This window comes from Podarcis tiliguerta (genome assembly GCF_965153285.1).
Source record: "Podarcis tiliguerta genome assembly, chromosome: 10".
Taxonomy (NCBI): domain Eukaryota; kingdom Metazoa; phylum Chordata; class Lepidosauria; order Squamata; family Lacertidae; genus Podarcis; species Podarcis tiliguerta.
Window position 1 is genome coordinate 44,217,711 of NC_139543.1, and position 24,905 is coordinate 44,242,615.

General features: G+C 40.9%; 1 protein-coding gene across 22 annotated transcripts in view; it reads right to left on the bottom strand.

Annotated features, from left to right (window-relative positions):
* TNRC6B (trinucleotide repeat containing adaptor 6B) overlaps nt 1-24,905 on the bottom strand; it is a 99,824-nt gene that overhangs the window by 16,620 nt on the left and 58,299 nt on the right. For 8 of the 22 annotated variants that reach the window (XM_083400429.1, XM_083400423.1, XM_083400432.1 and 5 more), the window contains 15 exons: nt 23,887-24,042; nt 21,458-21,636; nt 19,232-19,306; nt 18,078-18,123; nt 15,557-15,705; nt 9,625-9,792; nt 8,182-8,307; nt 6,598-6,729; nt 5,884-5,997; nt 5,543-5,711; nt 5,014-5,151; nt 4,118-4,294; nt 2,945-3,091; nt 2,320-2,415; nt 1,773-1,994 (listed from right to left, as the gene is read on the bottom strand). In XM_083400429.1, the coding sequence (XP_083256555.1) occupies nt 1,773-1,994; nt 2,320-2,415; nt 2,945-3,091; nt 4,118-4,294; nt 5,014-5,151; nt 5,543-5,711; nt 5,884-5,997; nt 6,598-6,729; nt 8,182-8,307; nt 9,625-9,792; nt 15,557-15,705; nt 18,078-18,123; nt 19,232-19,306; nt 21,458-21,636; nt 23,887-24,042 (2,094 nt within the window). The remainder of the gene's footprint in view (nt 1-1,772; nt 1,995-2,319; nt 2,416-2,944; nt 3,092-4,117; nt 4,295-5,013; nt 5,152-5,542; nt 5,712-5,883; nt 5,998-6,597; nt 6,730-8,181; nt 8,308-9,624; nt 9,793-15,556; nt 15,706-18,077; nt 18,124-19,231; nt 19,307-21,457; nt 21,637-23,886; nt 24,043-24,905) is intronic. The other 14 variants (XM_083400417.1, XM_083400413.1, XM_083400414.1 and 11 more) reach the window with 3 other exon arrangements.

The window sequence follows — 24,905 nt, forward strand, 5'->3', positions numbered from 1 at the left end:
CAGGAGATTCATAAACTTCTACCAGAATCAAAAAGAGCACATGGGGTGATGTATTGGAAACTTTGCCACATTGATACAGAAGCCCGATGCTGTGAACGCAAAGTGTAAAAGCAACTTGGTCTGAGTGGATGCAATAAGTAGGCAGTCATCTATCTATGGGAAGATCAAAATCCCTAACTGACAGAAGTGTGCAATGATGACAGTTCTAAATAGCTCTAAAACTTTGCAATCCTATGGAGAAGCTGCAGTCACTCAGAGCAAAGTGAGGCAAACAGCAAAGGTTTGGCTGAAAGGCTAAGCATCTTCCAAATCTGTGGATGTGGACCAAGCTCTGACATGAAAGATGCTTGCTTTCACTTAAAAGAATTTGACAAGGGTTACCATCCTGCATGTCTTTGGACTTATGAAACATCCTGAAGGTCCAGAAGTGGCCAAAGACCTCAGTCTTCTGGGGGATAGCGAAATGCTTAAAAAAATGCTAAATGCACAAGGCATTGAGTACCAGTTTATCTCTTTTCAGAGGAAGATTTTGGTATTTTCCTCTAAAAGAAGGGACTGAAGTTTAGAAAAGAAAAACACATTTGGGTGTCATGGACTGGATGTTGAGTGGTGGGAGGAACCAGCTGGGGAGTCTCCAAGACTCAGAGCCCAGGGATTGGTGGTGGGATGATGATGAGTGGTCAGAGGGAGCAGACAGGAAGGAGGTGTCAGAAGCTGAAGAGGAAACAGGGCTTAGTGAGCAAGACAGAGTCTGTGGCAGAGAGCAGTCCAGAACCAGAGGCAGAAGTGAAGGCTGGAGAGGTTAACAGCCATGGTCAATGTAAAGGGCAATTCAGTTCCCACAGAGGACAGTGTAGTAAGCAAGCTATGGAAGACCTCCATAGCACAAGTGACCTATCGGTTCAAGGATACCGTCCCTGCCATCAACAACATGAGCAGAACTGAAGTGGAACAAAGCTTATGCTGCTTTGGAGACTCTGACCTTGGCACTGAAAGCAAAGACAGCCTGCTCCAACAACATTCCCTGTGCCTGAAACAAGTGATTTTGTGTGTCTGCCTAGTGAAACATAGACAGCTGGAACCATATGCATTACAGGTCCCTCACCAAGTTAAGGAGGTAGTCTGCTGCCACAAACTGAACACCTCTTAAAAAGTGCCAGTTGCACCACAAGCACCCGCTTGAGAGTGAGGCATGCACTGTTGCAGAATTAGCCCAAAGGTTTTTCATTTTTTTAAAAAATCCACTGTAGAGAAAAAAAGGTGAAAAAGATGAAGTGAAGGAAAAGAAGGGTCTAGCTCATATGCTCTCTCAGGGGTAAGTGAAAGTTTCTCTTGCTGCAGTGACCAGAAAAAAATGGGAGCCACATTGACCTTTTTTGAGTGTGCACACTGAGGGTTGGGGGGTTAGCTTTCCATCTAAACCCCTTCAAGAAAGTGCTAAATGCTGCTTTGTGAGGATGAAGTCTGTGGATCTGCACAGACAATATGAAGAACTGCATCTTCTTGAGACCCCACCCACAAATTATTCAGTACATGTTCCTTGTCAACTTTCAAGGGCCTCTTCTGACAGGAAGGGTCTAGCTGTATCTCCCTCAGTAGTTTCTGACAAACATCCCATAGCCCTTTTAAGAGAGAGAGATAGAACATTCTCTTTTCTCTCATTGAGCAATTATAACATTCTCTCACCTAAAGGTCTTATCATATCCAGACTAGTAATGCTGTGGAACTTGTTCATGGGCCAAGCAATAAGAATGCTAGGAAATTCTACTCACCAGAGGCAAGCCTTGAATCCTGTGCCCCCCACCCCCTGAGTGAGCGGGGTGCTGTGCTGCTCCAGGGAGAGGATGGTTTGGGATTACTCAGACCAGGAGGTGGGCGGGGTAGCCCTGTAGTGTTTCTTGAGGAAATATTGTTTCTCCACTTGTTGGAGAGATGAGGGGGATTGGGTCCTATGGGATCTGGGGACCATGTTGATTTGTAATCACTGAACTTTGCTACAACAGAGGAAAGGAAAAGCCAATCAATTAGTGAAAGTTAATACACATAACACAGATCATCATAATTTTAGTTTTTGCCAACAGTCTGTCGAAGTATATTTGCATGTGATCCAGGTTACACGCTTTTGCAACAATATAGTACACGGATCTGAAAAAACTTCACCAGGGAGTTATTTAATACGTTAAAAAAAGTTACACTGAGGAAAAAACCCAGGCAACTATCTATTGTACAAAGCATTACTATATATGCTTAAATATCTCGATGTTTTCCAGCTACAATATAAAATGTGAGCTAGGTGCCTTGAGAATGGAAACCAGATACCTGAAGTGCTATGAACATTTGTGAAGGAATTGTCAGAGGCACTGTAGGGCCAGGCACCAGGTGAAGGCAGCGAGGTGTTGAGGGAAGAATTAGACCCTATGGCATAATAAGGAAAGGTAAAGAAAAACATTATAGATGAATAAAGAATTTACTTGACAACTGACATTTCTAGCAATGACAATGAATGGCAGAAACCTATTGCAGATCCATGTATTTAGTCTTAACATAAATTAAACCATAGCAACATCTGCATCTTCAAACTAGAATAGAATACAGAGCAGAATAGGGTTGTTTGTATTTGCCTACTGCCATTAATACAGGACAGGGGCATTTCCAGGGGGAAATTGCTAAGTGCAAACAGGGTTTTAATTCATTCTCTTGGTTCACCAATGCTTACCCTCCAGATAGATATTTTCCTATTTCCCCCCTCTAGTTAAGTCTAAAACTGCAACTAAGACTGGCTGGGGGGGAAAGGGGCCTGGCAGAAGAGGTTATAAGGAAAAATAATTGGCTATGTAGAGAGATTAACCACCCTCAATTTTGCTGATTCTCCCCTGCAAATGTATCCCTGCCCCAACTTAATACAATTTCCCAATACAGAAATTGCATTATGTAATAAATATACCTGTGGTGTTGTCCCGCAGAAGTTGGTGATCAGTATCTACAATGGGGGATGTGGCTGTACCCCCCAGCACACTTCCTGGGGTCACATAAGGATCAGATTCAGGGTCAATGTTTGGAATACCTTTCCATGGCACTCCTGGCTGAAACTCTGAAACATAACAATAATCATACAGTATTTCAAATGAAATATTCAAGACTTAAAAGTTGTTAAATTCTTCCAACAAATATGAGGTGTCCAAGAATGTGTGGTGTCAAGTTTCTAGTTCTGGGGTCTTGGGAGATCAGTTTGAGAGTGCAGATAATGTTATTAGAGGAATCTAAAGGCATACATGTGTTTCCTAGTCCTTTATTAGCTCTTCCATTCCTTCCTACCCTTTCAAAAATAGTAATTAAAATGTTATTCTACATTCTGATTAAAAAGCATACAAATTAATATTGCTACTATATGTGTGTATGTAGTCAATCAGTCACATTTTTATTGTCTGTAGCCAATTGCCATTACAATATAAATCACAAACAATAAAGATGCCAATTCAAGAGTAGACTTAAAACACACCTATTTTCAAAATTCAGGGTGGTGGTGATGGTGATGATGATGATGATGGGAGAGAGACAACGCTTGGTGAAGTCTCATAAATAAATAAATTGCTGTACAGTCGTACCTCGTTTTGCGGCCTGGATCCGTTCCAGAGCCCCGGCTGCTAGCCAAAAAGGACGCAGGGCAAAGCGCTGCGTCTGAGTACGGAGCGCTTTGCGCTTCTGCGCATGCGGCAAAACTGGAAGTAACCCATTCTGGTACTGTATAACATTCCCAGTGGTCAAGAGTAGGGGATTACTGTTCAGTGTAGCAACTTTATCCTAACCCTAAACCTCCCCCAAAAATAAATTATACAAAATAAAAAAGTGCTTAGTTCATGTCATTTATACAGACCAAAGAAGTTTGGTTTCTTTAAAATGGAGTTTACACCTCTGAAACAAGTTTTACACAACTTCATACAGGCAAATGGTCCAAAATCTGAAAAAAAAACCCTCTTACAATGCATGTTAGCACAGCACCAGTCTGCTGTGCATAGAAAGCCATTGACAGCGGTGACACATTGATAGAAGTAACAAATTTTGTTTTATAAGCTGGGATGTAACATTTATGAACAGTTTTCAAGGGCACTGAAATTACCTGGAGGCCAACTGGCATTGCTGGATTTGCTTCCAATCTTACTTGTTGGTGGAGATTTGGCAGGTAACCAACTATCTCCAGCAGGACCTGTGTGGCTGCCCAGTGGGTCGCCAGGGATTATATCAAATTGGTTATAGGGCGATGCCCCTCGTACTTTTCCAGGGGGCACAATCGTCCCTGGAAAGAAGAGGAAAAATAATATTTTGACAAAAGGACATCATGGTAGCAACTGAAACAGGGCTCAAACCTAACATAAAAGCAGAATGGCAATTCATACCAGTTTCACTGTAACAATAAAGCCACTAGAGCAAGGGTCACCAACTTTTGAGGGCCAGTGGGCATGTTTGGAATTTTATGAAAGTGTTGTGGACGGCAGTCACAAAATGACTGCTATGGAGGTGTGGCATAAGACAAAATGGCTGCCATGGAGGCATATAGGAGAGGACACACCAGTGCAAACAGGAACTGAGTGAACAGTCTCTCATGCATTGTGGAATTTGGAGGGGATATTTAGCAAGACCTTTCATGGGTGCTACAGAAAATACTGAAGGGCAAACTGGTGCCCAAGGGCATCACACTGGCAACCCCTGCACTAGAGTAAGAAAGAAAATAGCATATATATAATGTAAGAAAAACAATACACAAAATTAGAGGCCTTTTTAAAAAAAGGTTATCAAAACAAAAAGCCCATTATGATTTGTTCAGATTTATATATTACCTTTCCAAAGGCATTTGCATTGCTAACAGTGGCTTAGAACAATTAAAATACAACAATCTCACAGCAAAACAACAATACAGGAGAAGCTGCTGTCCTAGTGTTTCACTAGAGGCAATAAGTGGCAATATAAATATACCTTGTAAAATCATTTTTGATAACGTAAGCTAGAATCTCTCACCATTTTTGTGCATATTGGCATCTTGGGAAGCTACAGATGGCAATCCATCCATCATAGAAGTCCATTGTTTAAAGCGAGATTCTGTTCCAGTTTCTTTCCCTCCTACCATGCCATAATCCATGCCACTCGAACCAAAACCTGTGAAAAACCAATGACAACTTGAGGGCCAAGGATTTCCCCACCCCTGATTTAAGCTAAATTGCTTTATAATTATGTTTTTAAACCATATAGATGGCTGAGATGATACAAATGCTCATCACTACAAGGCTGTCTTATGCTTTTGCACAAATACTTTTTGTAACATGATATCCTGCAATAAGCAAGGCTGTTTGAAAATAAAGCTAGTGAGTCAACATAACGCTGAAGTACACTCTGCAGAGAAGAACAGAAGCTAGAGTTCTATGTAGCAAGACTGATTCAGCAATTCAACGGACACAAACAACAAATTCACTATTTGGGTTTGGTACAGATTCTTAGCGCTTAAGAAATCAAAACAGATCACAGGGTTTTAGCTATTTACAGTATTTACCTGAACTATATCCAGGAATTTGCCCTTTGGTTGGTATATCTGAGAGACTCACATTCAGACCACCAGGTACTATGCTGTCTAAATGTTTAGGCCCAACTGGATGGGATGGAGAATGTTTCATGCCAGGTTGCCTCTGTTGTGGCTGAAAGGCATTCACCATACGGGCAATCTGCAGTTAATGAAATAAAGAAGAATTTGTTTATCTTAGTACAAACAAGTGATTATATTTTGAATAGTGCATTAGTTTCAAGCAATAATAAAGCTTTAATAACATCTTCTTGGTATATTTCTAGGCTTTATTGTACACCTCATGCATACATTGCTGATTATAAATATTGTACCTGCTGTTCTTGCTGTTGTCGTACTACTTGGGAAATCTTTCTTTGACTCTGTAACAGTTGTTGCTGTTGTTGTTGCTGCTGCTGCTGCTGTTGCTGGAGGATGAGTTGACAAGCCTGGAAGGCAAGTAGAGGAGGTAATGAAGGACTTTATTTATAGGCATTAACTGCTGGCAAATGAGCACTGTTCAGCAGATATGACTAGCATTGTAAGTTTTTTTTTTATAATAAACAAAACTTACCATGAACATTTTAGACTATGGATGAGCCTTCCCTTTTACATCTAATTAGAAATAGTGGGATGATCCACACCAAGCGCTTAAAGGACATCTAATGCACATTTAATGCACATGACTCACCTGCCAAAAGAGTCCTGGGAACTGCAGTTTTCCCCTCACAGAGCTATGATCCCCAGCACCCTTAACAAACGACAGTTCCCAGGATACTTTGAGAAAGTCATGTGGTTTAAATGTATGGTGCGCCTCTGCCCAGTACTTCTAGTATGAAGCTTGATTTACTGTAAAGGTAAGTACAAGTCATTGCTAGAAAGTGTCCCCTTCCCACAACTGCATATGACTTATTTGTGCCTTTTCAACAACTAAGTATATATTTCCACAGATATGAAGTACAACATTTTCCCAAAAAGATTAAAGCTGCAAAAACAGTCACAGGAGTATGCAAAATTCAGTCAGCTACTGTAGTAGGATAGTTACTTACAAGCTGAAATTGGGGGATCTGCGGAAGTTGGCTCAACATAGCAATCTGTTGAGGAGAAAGCTGGGGATTCATGTTGAAAAGACCTGGGTTCAGACCACTGTTAGGAAATTGCTTGAGCATGGAGGCAGAAACCTTAATAAAAAGTGCAAAGGCATACACAAGTCAAACCAGAAACTGACAGAACAACAAAGACATTTGTAGCAGGTCTGTATGCAAAAGCAAGATGTCTCTGTTGAAAACAGAAAGTGTGTGATCTTAATCATAATGAAATTGAACATCAACAAATGAAAAGTGAACATAAAGAATATGGTACAAACACATATAGCAATATGTGAGTACAGAAAGGAATCAATTACTTGAGTTGGCTAGCTTTTGTTTGGCTGAAATTTTGAACAATGCACAAACATTTTGTACATTTAAAGAAAAGAGCTTGAGCTTAATATGGAACATGATTCTGGAGTTAACACATTCTATTTCAGTTTGTGGCAGGGCCCTGGTGGATGAGTAGCTTTAACAGTACATCATACAGAAATGTGTGCATGTATACGTACACACCCACCCACACCATTTGAAATGGGGTGCAAGGAGAAGAGAATAACAGAGACTGCAATGCACAAAGGAGGAGGAGGAAGGAGCAACTTGTTCCTCTGGGGAAGATGAGCTTTTTCTGAATGTGCAACAACATTATATAGAGCTCTGACAGAGTGAGGTTCTTGCTAGCCCCTCTTCTCCTCAGCTACATCCTTTTTACACTTTAGGCTGAACTAAGGAGTGGGGGCACCATTGGTTCAGTATACATAATGTTAAAACACAGTTGATGTTTACCTATGGATTTAACATGAATTAGCAGCATCAGAAATAACAAAATGCATGTTTTGGCTTGTTGTTATGCAGACTTGGGGTCATGGTTTGTTTTCCTCAAGGGAACTATAAGTGGTACCCCAAAACCAAATCTTGGCTACCAATCATAGTTTGTTGCTCCCAACATGAAGCAGGAGAGGAGCTAAGCAGAGACCTTTAGAAGCATGCACCAGCACACTGCTTGTTTGTGTAAAGCCATAATTAAACAAAGCTCACCTACCCACCTATTAGAAAACTTTCTAAGATAGCAATCCACACCCGACTAGGCTCTCTCCCTTACTTAGGTTCAAAGTCACACATCCCCTCTACAAGGACTTCTCCCTCTCATCAAAGAGCACCCATCAATCTCATGCCCCCACTGCACTCTCATAAATACCAATTAAAACAAACTGGAAGTAGGTGGCACTTTCACTCTTGTATGGCACATCTGGATTCCCTTGTCACAAGTTTCAAACTGAAACCAAATACTTCTAACATCAAAAAGTCAACAGCAGAAAACAACGAATGCAGATGAAGAAAAAGCTTATGCTATTAGAAAGAAGACTGCAAAAAGACACTGTATCTGCTCTTTAGCTCCTGAAGAGCCATACAAAATATGTAGGTTTGGGAAAATGACTAAAGCCTCTTCCCTCCACCAGATGTCCTCAAATCCAACTCCATATGTGGAACAACAGAAGAGACTATAACAAACCATCTACAAAGAAACTTTTAAAAATTGTTTACCTGGGGAGAAAGAAACTGGGGAGGCACTTGTGCCCGGATATTAGGTGAAGGGTTTAGCGGTTGCACTGGTGGGTGCATTCCTCTCGATTGTGCTGTGCTGTTTCCAAACAGACCTTGATTGCCACCCTAAAAATGAATGAATGAATGAAAGTCAAATCAGGTTGTGAGTATAGTTGTTTATATATGTTAGCTGGAGCCTGGGGTTAATATAACTATGAGAATTTATAACATGCCAATGATAGACATCCTTATTTCATCTTGATTCATTTGCCTGGCATTTTTTTCCAAACACATTCCCTTCTAAGAGGTTTGATTGTATGCCATATACATTTTAAAGAGGAGAAAAGAAGGTGCATAGAAAAGATAAGCAATGTTTATATTTAAAGGGATTTGTCTTTTGTGTTTGAATACTGTAGATAGCAGTATTTATTACTTATTACATATAGCAGAAGAAAATATTAAGAACTACCTAATATGATGGACTTCATTGTTTTTAGCTGCTTCTTTATTTAATATGGAAAGTTACTCAAAGGTCTTAAGCAGTCCTCAAACTGCATTTAATCATACACAGTAAAGCAATTCCAATATTCTAAGAGAGAACGCGCCACTGCTTACACAGTCAAAACAGCACCATCATATACAAAAGAGAGGTATCAGCAGACTCAGGGGAAGGGAAACCCCAAAACAGCCCAATGGGATCTGAGCATGCTCAGAGGCCGTGTAATGCACACTGTTTGGAGGTGTGGGGAATCGACTCTAAAACAGGCGTGGGGTGGTGGTGGGGTGGACTGGTGTATGGAATTCAGAACAGGGAACAGAGCACACTGCAACATTTTGTGCCAGGTGTCTCTTGCATATTCAATTTGAAAACAAATTCCAGTAGAAGTGACCTAGTCCCTTTGCAGGGATACATTCACGATACATATTAACCTTAGAAAAACATTTGTAGATGTGGTTATAGCTTGTGTTGTTATTCCTAGAGATTTCCAAATGGATAGAATTGTTAGTCTCTTCTTCGGTTTCAAAACTGCTCTAGGATAAGTTAAGAGCAAACACACATACAAATCTAAACAGAGTAACTACTGCATAAATGTAGTATGAAGTTTTAGTGCCAAATTTGTTTTTTAGAGCAAGGGGGAAAGTGTTTATTCTTGCACTGGGTTCCAAAATGTTTATTCCCCGACTTTTAATTACTTTCTTTGAGAAAGTAAACTCACAGACTGTTGTGAGGTATTAGTAAGGGATCAAAGTAACAGACATAAGCAACATATTGAATGTCTGGAAGGAAGCAATAAAGACTGGTGGGTTCCTGAATTTGAGATTTATCTTACTACATTTTCCATGAAAAAAACATTTAAAAAAGGGGTGCAAAAACCAAGCTGACAAGGATTAACTATAGGATGCAGCCAAGAAGTAATATAACCAAGAATGTGACCTCCTTACTTGTCTAGCAGCGAAGTTTTGGGGGTTGAGCCCTGAGCCGATTGCCCCAAGGCAGACGGGTAGTGTGGAACCAGAGGGAGAAAGCTTGTAGTTGGGAGAAGGGGAGAAGGGAGAGCAGGGAGCCTCATCCCCAAGGCACCCATCTTGATTGGAGAAAGGCAAAGTCAGCTGAAGAAATAAGTAGCCAATCAGCAGGAGTTGGTTAGTGAAGCAACAGAATGCAAGAAGAGAGAGAGTGACCATGAATGACCAAGATTATGCAAAATTAGTATGATTTTAACCATTAAAAGGATATGTTCCAACAAAGTACACGACTTACTTTGGAAATATGGACTAAAAGGAGACAAGTCAGAACAATCAATTCAATACTTAAAAACCTTTACCCATAGCTAATGCTGCCCTGCTTGTGGAAGTGATAATCTTCAATAAAAGAGATGCAATATTTCTATTTGCTGACAAAATTTTATTTCTTTTCAGGAGATCTACAACTGAGTAACACCTAGAGCAGATGAGGCAAGCAGAAGAATTCAGGCAGGTGAAGAATAAAGAAATCTCATCAGAATAATATCTCGGTTCTTGGGCAATTTAAAGATCTTCCATCCAGTACATTATTATAAGCACTACTCGACTGACACTAGTATGTCCATCTTTCTTACAAAGCAAGAGAATGAACATCCTCGCATGGAGTATTTTGTTACCAAAAGCTCTTTAGAACCAAACACAAAAAATAAACACTGACTGATTCATTTTCTCAGGTTAACGTCCTTATCTGTCTCTGGTGCACAGTGTCAGCCAGCAAGGTCAGTGTAGAATGCTGAAATTCCTCACTCCCTGATCAGAAGAGAAAGACTGATAGCCCAGGAAGATGGAGGCAGTTTTGGTGAAGTGCTGTTGTTTTCAGCTTGAGGTTGACACTGGCTACTCTGGACAATACAATTCCCTACTGCCTATGTGAGAATCAAGCCATATTTAAGACAGCTTAGGGCTAACTTAGCTTCTGTTTCATGGAAGTGCTATTTATGTAAATGCAAAAATATGAAACAGCCATCAAAGTCCCCTCTTTGAGACCTAACTCTGGGGCTCCCTGAATGCTCCTCATTTCTAGAAATTATATTTCTGAGATATTCTGCTTCAGCTACCTCTATAATAGCCATTGGCTTTGTCATTCTCCAAAAAACAAATAATACAGAAACTTAGTGGTGACAAACAGGGCTTTTGAATTTGGCTGTGTTCTTTACAAGCACGGCTAGGTACAGAAAAAAACCCCATTATTTCAACAGCCAGAGACCAGGCCAAACAGCAGACAAAAACCAAGAAAAGTAGTTACAAGGGTGCTCCAAGTTTTTAAAGTTGTATACCTGATGCAATACTTGAACACTGAAATTCTTGTCTGCTCACACTAGAAGACTTTAGGGATGACTCTGAGCAAATTTATTTTGTGTAATATTGTATAGGTACAGAATTTTGAAGGGTCCTTCAGCATTAATAACCTTATACACTTGATTCTATGGCAACTGCAATTTTGGTTGGAATCCTATCAAAAGGAAATGGATCAGGTACCTTCTTTCTGTGGGTAAATTCCTAGCTTTAGGTGATGTCAAAGAAACAGAGGTCTGAGATCTTCTCTTCTTTTAAGTAATTAAACAGAGGACATTATGGTTTTGTTATGTCAGGACCAAACCTACCAGAAGCCAGAAAAGAACAACACTAGGTACCATCTCAACTTGAGGATCTGGCACTGGTAAAAAGTGTATTACAATGCTGGGTTGATTATTTCTTGTAGTATTAAGAAATGACCCAGTGATTAAGTGATTAAGTGTTAAGTAAATGAGATACATCTTCTGGCATTAAAAAGCAGAGCAGATACCTTGGGTGGAGGGGGTCCATTGCAAATGGTTACAAAAATAACCAAGTTCTGAAATAATTTGATGGCTCTGAAGTTTCTTACTTGTGTTGACTAGAAGTATGTTTCTTGATTCCAAATGACACATGTCTTAATTCAGAGGAATTGGAAGCAGGACTTTTTAAAAGTTTAACTCTGTCCCAGTCTGAGATGGCTCAGTTTGTAGAGTGTGAGACTCTTATAGGGTCATGGGTTCAGCCCCAAGTTGGGCAAAATATTCCTGCATTGCAGGAGGCTGGATTAGATGACCCTTGTGGTCCCTTCCAACTCTACAATTTGTATGATTCTAATGAATCTTTAGGGAAATATATTGACCAGCAGTCCAGGTTCCAAATAAATCCATACTGTGTTTTTTCTAACCCACTGTGCACTGAGGGTATGGTTGTAGCAATGAGTGTCTGATCCTCAAATCTGTCACCAAAATGGAAGCTGAAATTTGGATGGAACTTCTTTGAGAATATGTAAGTTGATTCTCCTCTAATTCAGTAAGTTCAGGGTCCCAGGAAATAGGCGTATACTGCATTGTGAATTCCAACAGGGTACAAACAGACAAAGGAACCATAGTTGAGGTCATGGCCTAGACCTGGAACAGCAGCCAGAATTCTGACAGAGATAAAAGGTACCAGCTAGGTTGAGCAAACTAGTGGCACAGGAAATGAGCTGAAATCTCAATGGCAAGCCTGAATCTGACAGCCAGGAAACTCTGGAATACAAGGTCCTTGAGCTGGAAATGGAAAGAGCAGCCCCAAGCTGCAGTCCCCAGAGGAACCAGGGCCTGACTCATTCTCCTTAGTCCAGAGATTTTCAACCTTTTTGAGTCCACAGCTCCCTTGACCAACTTCTTTCTGCGGCACCCCTATAGGGCTCAGGAACGCAGTTATGTCACCCCTTGCCTGAAGAGCTGGCAGCCTCTCACCCTTTTTCAAACACCCTCCTTTGCAGAGTGTTCTCTTAGCTTCCTCTCCTCTCCATTCTTCTTGGGAATCCTCCAGGTAGCCGCAGCCACCCCTGGTCTGTGAGGCACTTCAGCTCCTGGTAACCAGCACCCCCGGCCAACCCAGAGGCACTATTTGCCTGGGATGCTTGTAGCCAGGGCTGCTGCAACAAACAGCTGTGCAAGCCTTTGGGAGGCAGAGATGCAAGAGGGCTTCAGAGGGAGGGAGGGAAGGAAGGAAAAAGGGACAGAAGCCTGTGTTGCCTGCGGCACCCCTGACCATCATTTGAGGCATCCCAGGGTGTCACGGCGCACTGTTTGAAAACCAGTCTTTCAGACCAACACAAGCAGAACATCTGATGGGAGCATATGGAGGGGTGATGGGGTGCTTGGCTCAAGGGCTGCCTCTATAAGGCTCTCCAGTCCTCTGCCAAGTATGGGAGGGGTAATCAGGGCCAGGATATATATGTGAGGGCTTGGTTAAAACTGAGACTCCATGAGAACAAGCGATCAGCTCTCAGTGACTTGAGCAGGATCCTGACAACTCTGTATCTTATTGCTGTTATTGTTGATCTACATGTATGCTTAATGCCTGCCTTGTAGTGCCTTTTACTTCCCAATGTTTATGCTCTTAGATCTTGATCACAGGTTGGGACTCTACCTGACCTGCTGTCTCCATCATCTTCAGATTACTGATTTATGTGTCCTGTGGAATCTGCTTCTTCATAACATGAACTATTGAAGATAAGACTGCCTTCAAAAAATGGAGGTCTTACCCAAAAGTAGAGAACAAAAAGGAACACAAACTTTGGCAAACAGACAATAAAGAGATGGTAAAAAAGAATTTGAGGAGCACTATGTTAAAAGTACAAAGACAAACAACAATAAGTTCTTTAAATACATTAGTAGCAGGAGATCATCTAAAGAGATGGTTGGATCCTTGGATGACAAGAGAGTCAAATGTGTGCAAAAGGAGGATGAGAATATTGTGGCAAAGTTAAATTAATTATTTGCATCTGTCTTCACAATGGAGGATATAGGACAGAGTCCAGTGCTGCAACTAACTTTTGCAGGAGGAAAGTCTGAGGAACTTAGGCAGACAGTGGTGATGAGAGATGAAATTGTAAGCCTAATAGACAAAATAAAAACTGACAAATCACTGGGTCCACATGGCATCCACCTGAGAGTTCTCAAATAACTCAAATGGGAAATTGCAGATCTTCTAACAAAAAAATGTAACTTATTCCTCAGATAAGTTTTCATACCAGAGGACCGTAAAGTAACTAATTTAACACCAATCCTGGAAATTACAGGCCAGTTATCTTAACTATGTCCCAGAAAAACTGGTGGAAAGAATTGCTAAACATAAAATAATCAAGAATATGGAATAATAAGTCTCGCTGAAGTTGAATAAGCATAGTTTCTGGAACGCCAAGTCCTTTCTCACAAAACTATTAGAATTCTTTGAGCGTGTCAACAAACATATAGACAGAGGTGATCCAGCTGACCGTGCACTTGGACTTTCAATTTACCCCCGAAAAGGTACCTCATCTAAGACTCCTGAGTAAGCTTAGCATTCATGGAATAAGAGAGGTCCTCTTTTGGATCAGGAATTGTTTAAGTAGCAGGAAGCAGAATGGGAATAAATGGACAGTTCTTCAAATTAAGAAATGCAGGAAGTGGATCAGTATTGGGACCTGTGCTTTTTGCCCTGTTCATAAATGATCTAGAGTTAGGGGTAATCCATGGCAGAAGATACTAAATTGTTCAGGGTCATTAAAAAGACCAAAAGGACCTCTACGAACTGAGTGAACGGGCTGTAAAAAAGCAAATGCAATTCTGTGTTAACAAGTATAAAGTGATGCATGTTGGGTGAAAACCTTAATTTCACATACACACCCTTGGGGTCTGAACTGTGAATGACTGACTAGGAATGAGACCTTAGGATCATAGTGGATAGCAGGGTGAAGAGGTTGACTCAGTGTTTGGCAGCTTAGGTTCAGGCTATCTGAAAGACCATATTCCCTCATATGAACCTGATAGGGCTCGCCATTAAGATTTCAGCCCCGTGTCACCCTCACAAGCATGCTTTGTGGGAATGAAGGAAAGGGCCTTCTCAGTCGCTTATCTCAGATTCCTGAGCTCCCTTCCTAGAGAAGTGAGGCTGACTTCCCCCTTGCTGTCCTTCTGCTGGCAGGTGAAGACAGTTCTATTTCAACAGGACTTTGGGAACCAACTATTTTTTGAGGAAAGGGCTGTTACATGTATTAAAAGTATTGTCTGATCATTGCTGTACTTTTTAATTTGGCACTCAAGTCTTAGCAAAACCATCCAGTAACTTTTAGGGGCAAATGTTGGAAATGTACAATACATTCAGAATAAAAAGTTACTGTATTTTTCGCCCTATAAGACGCACTTTTCCCCCTCCAAAAATGAAGGGGAAATCTGTGTGCGTCCTATGGGGCGAATACAGGCTTTTGCTGAAGCTTGGAGAGCAAGAGGGGTCGGTGCGCACTGACCCCTCTCGCTCCCCAGGCTTCAGGAAGCTATCAGCAAGCCTGAGGAGCCATGCGGGAGTTCCCACAGGGCTCCCTACGCTGCGGATAGCAGCCTGCCGCCCGGCACGCAGGGCGCCGTGAAGAAGAGCGCCCCGCGCGCTGGGCAGACATCGGCCAGCCCCACAAGCTCGGGGGACAGCGGAGAGGCGCAGCGCTGCCATACCGCTGTTCCCCGACCTGGTTTGGTTTCCCCGACCTGGTTTTGGAGGGGGGAAAAGGGGGGGGAAATTTCCTTTATTTCCCCCCCAAAAAAACTAGGTGTGTCCTATGGGACGAAAAATACGGTATGTTTTTTTCATACAAACACGATTGAGGACTCTCCTGAAGTGTTTTTCCAGAACAGTAATAATTACTCCAAAGATCACCCATGTGTTCAGTTCACCCCACTTCTTCTCATTTGCCCCAAACAAGCATTTTCTCTCTCCTCAAAGTCTCATAATAAAACAATGTCTTTAAGTTGCAATGCTGAAATCTGATGGGATGTTAAAATTACATCTGGAATAAGCTGCAGATTTTTACAAGCAAAATGTGTCTTACCTTTTCAAAGTAAGGCCCACTATCTGGGGCTCCCATGTCTTTGGAATTAGGAGGACGAAAACCTGGCCGACTCTTTCTCATAATGTCATTAAAATCCCCGAGATTCATCCCTCGTTTATCCACATCAAATTTCTTATCTTGGAGACCACCTGAAAGGAAAAAGTGGGAAGTGGAAGCATTCATATGAGTGGCTGTTATAGGTTTGCGGCAACATAAATTACTAAATGAAGTATTTTCCACTTATACTCATATACTACAATAACTACAAAAATTCCTTAGCGGCCTTATTATAAATGTATTAAATACATTTTTAGCCTACCCTTCATCATATGATCTAATGTTCAGCTATAATAATTCCTATAAAATCAAAGGAGCAGGTAAGAACACATTATGTCTTTGCAAAGAAAGACTCAGGCAAACAAGTAGGCCTTTACCTGCTGCTGAAACACCAGACATATTGGTGCCAGTTATACTTCCAAGGCAATGGCAATGGGGGGGGGGGCGGACCTCAGAATATACTTGTCCTGATGGTGGGATGTGCAGGGGGGGCCTAGTTCCTAGATAAAGGGACAATGATTACTGTATTTACTCGAATCCAATGCTCACTTTTTTGGCCAAATTACGTTGCAAAAATTAAGGTGCACATTAGATTTGATGGGACATTTACATTTGCCAGAAAATCCTTTTTTTTGTTTCAAGGTTTTGAAAATTGAGGTGCAAATTAGATTCAATGGCATATCAGACTCGAGTAAATACGGCATTTCAGATATTTGGGTGTCAAGTCATTTAGGGCTTTGTAGGTGAATAATGGTACCTTAAATTCCATCTGGAAGCATACAGGCAGCCAATGCAGATCTTTCAGAATCAGAGTTTATGTGATATGAGCTAACATTCTGACAGAATGTATTCTGTATTACTGTCACTTCCAGACCATCTTCAAAGGTGTGCCCATGTACAGTGTATTAGAATCTAAATGGAATATTACTAGGGGGTGGGTAACCCTGGCAGGATATCTGTCCAGAAACAGACATAGCTGGCAAACCAGCAAGAGTAAAAAAAGGCACTCGCACACTGGAGGTCCAAGGACTTGAGGGGCACAAAATGTGCTAGACCAGTGTCTAGAGGCAGCAATGGGGGCAAATAAAAGAAGGCTGAATCCTGACACATACACACCCTAACTTTGCACCTGCTGTTTGTGGGTGCGTTCACCTACCCAATTCCCAGACCCAAGAACCGGGGCTTCTATCTTGTCAGGATTCAGCCTTCTTTTATTTCCCACTATTGCTGCCTCTAGAAACTGGTCTAGCACATAGCCTCACCTGACTTGAAATGAAAATGAGAAACAGAGCTGGATATCATCAGCATACTGCTGACACTGCAATCATGCTGGGAAACATCATTTTCTGAATACGTCCCCCAGTGGCTACAAATAGACATTAAAGCACATGAGGGGCAAGATGGAACTTTGCAGGACCCCATGCCTGCATGGGGCTAAGCATAAGTCCTCTATAACTACTTTCTAGAATGAGTTCTGACAATTTAGGTAAGTTATTAGTCTGTTTCTCCTTCAAGTGGTTATAATTTTACAGAGCTCTGTCATGACAATCTTCTCTAAGACGGGGAAGCTTCATTTAGTTAAACTGTTGACAGAAAAAAAAAACTATGATTCCACCCATTCAGACAAGCAACATCCTAAAAGCATCACTACCTGGCAGTCCTACTGATCTTGAGGCCTGCAAGTTTCCCCAGTACTGAGCAGGAGAGAAACATCAGCTGTGGTTTACTGACTGCCTTTCAGGCCACAGACCCTCTTCCCAAGACCCTGGAGGACCCCGAATACCGTCTGTGCTAGCTAGTATAGAGAAGGTAGATGGGAGAGGCCAGCAAACCCAACTGCACATCACTGCCTTACAGCCCAGCTGACTGTGAGGCTTGTACTTGTTAAATGGGAAATATTAATTTATGTTGTTGTAATTTTGCTTGTTTGCCTTGAGATAATTTTTTTTAATTTGTTTATGGGTCTCATTTATATACAAATTGTTTATATTGTTTTTCTGTTTATTTTCATTTGCTCCCTGCTCTGGGAATGAAAACATTCAATGAAGAGTGGGCTATAAATACTGTAAAAACACACACACACAAACCTCCCTTCATACTACCACTAAGCAAATCAGTTTTTCTTTCTCCACAGTAGGTCTTTGACATTTTCTCTACAAGTCCATGAATCATTATGTACTATTCAACAGAATGAAACCCAGTTATCACAAACGGACTTTGTGCAAGGACGGTCTGTTTATTAATGCACTCAGTAACCAGACTTAGTCCCTTCCCATTATCCTAGCTCAAACTTTCATTCTTTCATTGTCATCAGCTACACACCAAATTATATAAAAGGTCCTTAAGCTGTTCTAAAATCATTTTGCAAAAGGCCACATACTGCTTTATTATACTATTTTCAAAGCCAAGCACTTCAGCCTCATGAACCAAATCAGTTTTTCTTATTGCCATATTAGGTACACACCTACTGATAAGTCCATTTTACTGCCCGGAGTGTCTTCAGTTTGATTCTGGAAAAGAAAGAGAAAAAACACTAGAATGTATTATGCTGTTCAATATAAAATCCAGTATTGGGGGGGGGGCATGCATTTTATAAATTAAAGAGGTGAATTGGCAGGCTTAAAAATAGCATACTGAACTAACCTTGAGCATAGCCTTTTCTAATTGCTGGTGGTGATGTGTGTCCAAAAATACAGCCAGAAATGTATGAACCAATAGCACAGAGAAACAGAGAGAAAAATAGCTGGACAGCTGCTCTGGACACAAACCTCTCTATCCTGACATTTCTGTGGTCAAGGGATTATATTCTGAGAACAGCAGCCAGAATGTTACTTCATCCTCAAGATGCATCTAGTCTTAAAATGTGCTGCCAAGTAATCCTTGTGTTGGCAGTATGGGACAGGATGTTCCCGTAACTCTGGAAAGGTGCAACTATTTAACCCAGTGAGCTGGAGTTTGGATTGACATGGTATTTGCTACCAAACCCTGGGTGACTCTCAGGAGTAACATAAGCATTATCACAGCACTACAATAGCTTCCCTCCTAATTGGCTATTAAAAAAAATACGCCATATGCCAAGCAGTGTGTTCTCCAACTCCCCCCCCCCCCCAAAGTCCAGCACAGAAACTTGTCTGTGTTCTCCTCAGTTACAGTAGCTTAGAATGTATACATAATACACTCTGTGTTTGATCTAAATTTATATTACACACTGCTTCCAACTGGATTGCACCTATAAAACACTATATAAATAACTAAATAAATAATTGAGGATCTCGGGCCAAATTTAACTATCCGATTTCACTAGCAGAAGCCAGTGCAAAGGTTCCCACAAATCCTTTCTGGAGGGTTGGGCAATGTCCCGGAGAAGACCATAGGTGGAGAAAAGATATTGCTCCATCAGTGCAAGCATTTCTGCTTGACCAACAGAACTATCTCCTTAGTGTTTTATTGAATTCCACCCTGTATCTCATCCAGAAGGCAAAAGCTTCCCAGCTTGGTCACCTGTAGACAATACTTATTCATGGAGGTGCCTAGGACAGATAGCTGTTTGTAGTCTGTTAAATACGGGTCAGTAAACAGTTTATATAAAACATAATTATGACATTTTAAAAGCCTTACTAGTAATCCCATATTTGACATCTGATCAGATAAAGAATTCATCCACGAATCACTGCTTCCTCCTTTTAACGAACACTAAAGCAAAGAAACAATTTATCAGTTTATTTCACCATGCAGTGACTAAGAATGAAAGCTTAAAAAAGCAATTCCCTGTTTCAAGTATCAAATGTCATAAATAAACCCAGTAAGCTTTAGACATGCTGCTCAAGCCTTGGTTCTCTCTTCTTTAGTGAAAGGGCCTACCTTACAGTGGGGGCTGGTTAGGAAGGTTTATTAAAATACTAAGCAGATTTACCAAATACTGTTACTATTATTCCTTGGAAACTTAAGGTATACAGAATTTAGGAAATGGAGCAGATGATAAATTGCTGCAAGCTCTTCAATCTCTTTAACAGGTTTATTCTGTTAGCATAATGTCAGTAGAGCCAAGGAGATATCAGAACCCATTATTTGAAGTAATTCACTAAGAAATAACTCCATGAAATACAAACATAAAGGATTAGAACAATTTAAAACCCCAAGGAAGGAAACAAAAAGACAACAATCCCTGCATTTACTGGTTGGCATGATTCCTTTAACTTTAGCACTGAAACATGTTAGTTAAAAAGAATATCACACTAGCCAGGCCCATAAACCATCTATCAGCTGAACAGTACACTTAGGGTTGTATCCAGTGCTGTGCAAGCACAGCTCCACTCATACAACAGGACTTCTGCTTTCTCTCTTCAACATCATCAAAATCTACTGAGGGTCCCCCAAGCCTACAGAGCTGATTTTGAGGTCATATGAGGGGCTGAAGGGACAGGAGAGGAAAAAGAAGCACAATTGTGCACACAGAAGTCTGTTGCGTAAGTAGAGCTGCAACATTGGATCCAACCTCTCATATTCAAAGATGAACATATCAGTCTAACAATATATAATTTCGTATGTAGATATTTATTTATTTAGTACACTTATCCTGCCTTTCTACCATCATGGAACTGAATACAGTGTACAAGGGGTTCAGTAGCTGACCAGACACAGAGCTGCTTAAGTTTCAGCAAGGTGGCTGCAAAATGTGCCCTCAGATCATGCCCTGGGGTATAACTTGTGTGTAGTGAAACAACTGCAATCTCCAATCTCCAGGCAGTAAAAAAAGGGACAGTTACCTAGAGCAATTTCCACACGTTTCCTAACGTAGGAAATTCAACACATTTGAAGAAACTCAAAATAAATTCAGCTTATCTTCTTTAAAAAGCTACAATTTCATTATTTTCTTACTTTACAAAGCTGTCAGGTAGCTCTTTTAGCTTTGTAAGTGTCTATTTCTCATACCTTCTGAAAGTGAACTAAGATGCAGGGGAGAACTGGGCTAGTTTTTGTCCTTGATATGTCCATTGTTTTATGCTTTTGCTAAAAAGTGCTAAAAGTGTTTTTGCCACTGAAATTATCTCTGATTTTAAGCTTTCAGTTACTTACAGCTGAAGAAACAAATGTTCCCAGGTGATGCATGTAATTAATACTACACCAGCCTTCCCCAACATGATGCCATCCAGATCCTTTGGACTGTAAATCTATTCCACTTACCACTGGCTTTGTGGTTGACACTGATGGGAGGTGCCGTTCCAAACATCTGAAGGTATTAGACTAGAGAAGGCTGTACTGCACCGAAACCAGTTTTTAGTTGGGCAACCCATTAAGCATGTCAACGCACTTTGCTCCCCATCTTACTCCAGACACACTTCACCTTCCTTGCTAATAAAAAATGGCTGCATGTTGTATAACTCCCCTCAGAAGACTTTAAGAAACATTTCAGTGGATGCCTGTAGCCCAGCTTGCTGATATCTGAGACTGATGTCAGCAAGTGAAATAAGCAACATAGGGCATTTTCTGCCAAAATGGGCACACTGATTGAAAAGTATCCACGCCTGAAGACTTTTGCAAACCCCAAAAGATACAAACAATGATGTGTTGCATTCAACAGTAAAACCAGTAAAACTGCATTCAGCAGTAAAGCCTGCTTATGGGCTTCCCAAGAGCATCTGCTTAGCCACTGTGAGAACAGGATACCGAACCAAATGACTTGATTCAGCAGGGCTATTCTTAAGTTAAGCAGTCATTACACGTGCCATCATTCAATACCAACAGATGTGCATAATTAAGATTATTTATTGCTAGCAGTTACCCTAAAAGGTTTGATGTTTCATGTATCTAGAGAAATATTGCACCATATAAGCATTTTCTCACCTTAATCTGTGGTTTCTTTCCTCCTTGTCCCCAGCTTGTTGAATTATGGGAGGAACTGCTTCCCTGAGAGCCTGCTGTGTTCCAGACTCCTCCTTCCTCCTCTTCTTCCCAGCTGGAATGCCTTGTTCCTGATACTGGCCCATCATTATCCCCCCAACCATCTTGAGGTGGTTTGGAACCTTCGATGGGGAGGAAAACATTGTCAAAAGCTAATCACAATTATTAACTCGCTTGACTTTATTATACCACATGGCAAAATCAAGGGGTTACAGCAGAGAACCTCAACCTTTATGGCCCTGGGGCACATTTGCAAGTTTAAGAAACTGCTGTCAACACAAAAAAATGCCTATGTTATAGAAGAAGAAATGACAATGGTCAGAACTTTACTCCCCAAATAGGAAGAACACCTACACACCACAAAACAAAACATGAACATACAGGCAATGCCCTCAAAAAAGGCAAAAAAATCAGAAGATTGTGAAGGGAAGGCTTCCTTGGTGAGCCCATGGGAGCCACAATGGAGACAGCAAAGTTATTCCCCCCACCTCAGTATTTGCTGAGAAGTTAAGTCTCCTTGTATTCAATACGAGTTAGTTCAAAGATGTGTGCATAGGATAATAGCCTTAATGTTTTTTGATTTGGAATAAAGGAGACGAACAAAAAGACACCAAATATCACAAGACATAGGTCTGGGTGTTAATGAACAGAAATAGTTTTCAGTTTCATATTCTACAGCAGCAGTTATAAAAACTGTGGGGTTTTTTCAAGTAAAATATTCCTTTAGCTGCATTATCAAGGAGAACCTCTTTTCTACAGAAATATACTACTACATGAAAGGAGAATGGTCAGAAGCTTGCAAGTAGCCACAAAGAAACCCTAGAACAGGGGTGAACAACATGGTTCCCTCCAGATACTGCTTGGAAGTCCAACAATATCTGAACAGCACCATGTTGCAGGCATCTGCACTAGAAAACTGCCCTTACTACTAGTGACTAGATATCAAGGTAATGGCTAATTTGCAGTCTAATTCTGCTTAATGTCATGCAAATATAGAGGTACGATACTGGCACTGTAACTTTTAAAAGCCCCTAATAGTATTACTGTATTAATAATTTCATCCACTAGAGATTTCTTTTATACTACACTTGTCTTAAAGCTTAAACTTTTGTGTTCCAATTAATGCACTAATGAGGATTCAAAATCCTGTAAGATGCCCTTCAATAGCAAACTTGAAATACAACACTAAGCTGATACGTAACCCTAAAAGTTCAGCTTCCTAGAGTTGGAAAAACTCACCTATATATATATATGCACAAAATAAAATTTGTAACTTCTGACCACCCAAGGGCATTACTTTTCAAGAAACCATAAAGGGGTAGCTGTCATGCTCCCCTCATTTCCTCACATTTAACAATATAGCCTTTAGACTTTGTTTTAGCGAGATCTGTATTTTGTTGAAAGAACAACGTTTTGTGACAAAGTGCATTAGAATGATAGGTTTCAACTACCCCACCATGCTAGCAGAAGCTAGCACAAGGACTCTTGCTAGTGCAAAGGGCCTCACCCCCCCCCCCAATTCTCCTCCCCTGGGCCTCCTTCAATTCCGCCTCTGGAGGGTTGGGTGAATCCCCAGAACACTGAGCATGGAGGGGAGATAGTTCCTTCAGGCAGACAAAAATGATTGTGCTGATGGAACGATCTCCTTAGTGCTACGTTGAATTTAGAGATACACCTGGATTACTGCCATTTTCCAATTCCTAACCACATAACCCTCCAACAGAATTATTATTGTGCTATTTTCAATAATCTGACCAGGCAGATAAAAGCATTAACATGGAGTAAGTATATTAGACTTTGTTATATCGGAATGGTAATTATCATCAAACACACGTAAGATTCACAGCAGAAGAACAGAGTGCCTACATCAGAGATGGGGAATCTGTGATCCTCCAAATACTGCTAGACTACAACTCCCATCATCACTGACTGCTAGTCATCAGCTGGGGCTGATGGGAGTCTAACTGACATCTGGAGGGCCAGAGATTCCCACCCCTGCACTACATGCTTCTTGACCATTTAATGACGCAAACAGCCTAGTCCACTCTGATGAATACTGACATTTTACCTTGCCTCTGTTATCTACCTTACAAGGGACCAGGGAGCTTCAATTAGTGACTAATTACCTTGTGTTAGGTTGACAAAGGGGGGGGGGGGTCCTCCATTGCTTCCTTGCCTACTATGCCATCTTTGCCCAAGATATAGTACTAATCCAATCAGGTGTGTAAAAATTTCCTCTATTATTACCATGCTAGAGCTGAAAAAAACACCAGACATGGGCGCAGCACCATACCCTCATTCAGAAACCTATTTGTTTTTTTATCTAAAAGTACATAAAATTGTTACAGAAATGGCAACTGGCAAGTACTCACTAGGTTTTATGGCATTTGGTGCAGTGGAGGGTCCATTTCCCCAACCTGTAGAAGCCCCTGTATCATCAGCTTCACCCCATCCAGGGCTGGTTTCATTTGGTTCACCCCAAGCAGCTGTACCATTATCTGGAGCAGGAGGTGTGCTTTTGTTCCAGACTTCATATAGAAAGAGTTTTCATTATGCACTTTTAATGAATTGAAGTTGCTTTCTGACATACAGCACAGCATCAACTGAGAAAAATCTACATATTTCTATACTGCTGACCCCATTCTGTCATACTTTAGTGTTTGTTCTGACTCTTACACCACATGATTCTTAGTGTAAAAGAAAAACACACAAACAGTGTGATAATGTAGTATTATTGTACTAAAATGAGAGTCTGATCCTATCCGCAAAACAAGCTCTGTCAATAATTAGATGTTCTATATGCTAAGGCAAAGACTTTAAGCAAATGTTTTAAAAATATACCTGAATGAGGTCAGAAAAATGGTAATATAAGAGGAAAATCATGTTACATTGCAATGTAACAAACTGTATATGCAGACACCTGAAGTTTGCTAGAAAAACCAAGGGTCTGCAATAGTTGAAAGTAAGAGAAACTGGGTGAGGGGAGGTGACTGGCAAGGAAGGATAAGCACTCCCTTTTTTCGATGCACATCACCCTTCCCAACACAGAAGGGGGCCTGGGTGCTTTGCTGCACCTAACTGCAGTTGAACATTCAACAAAAAAATGGCTTTTTACATAATGCTGCTGAATTACATTGTCACTTCTAGGGAAAGCAAAGTAATTCAAGAAAAATTGGATAATTTGAATCATTAACTAATCCTATTTGTTACTTTAAAACAGAGGTAGCGAATATGTTTGCCCTGGCAGGCCAAATCTTGATCTCCCCCAATTCCAACTTTGACAGGTAAGCAAGACCATCCACCGGTAAATCATCTGATGTCATAACCAGGTGATCGTTGAATGTTTTGGAAGTGCTATGTGAAGAGTTTTGCAATTTCTGTGTTCAGTGCT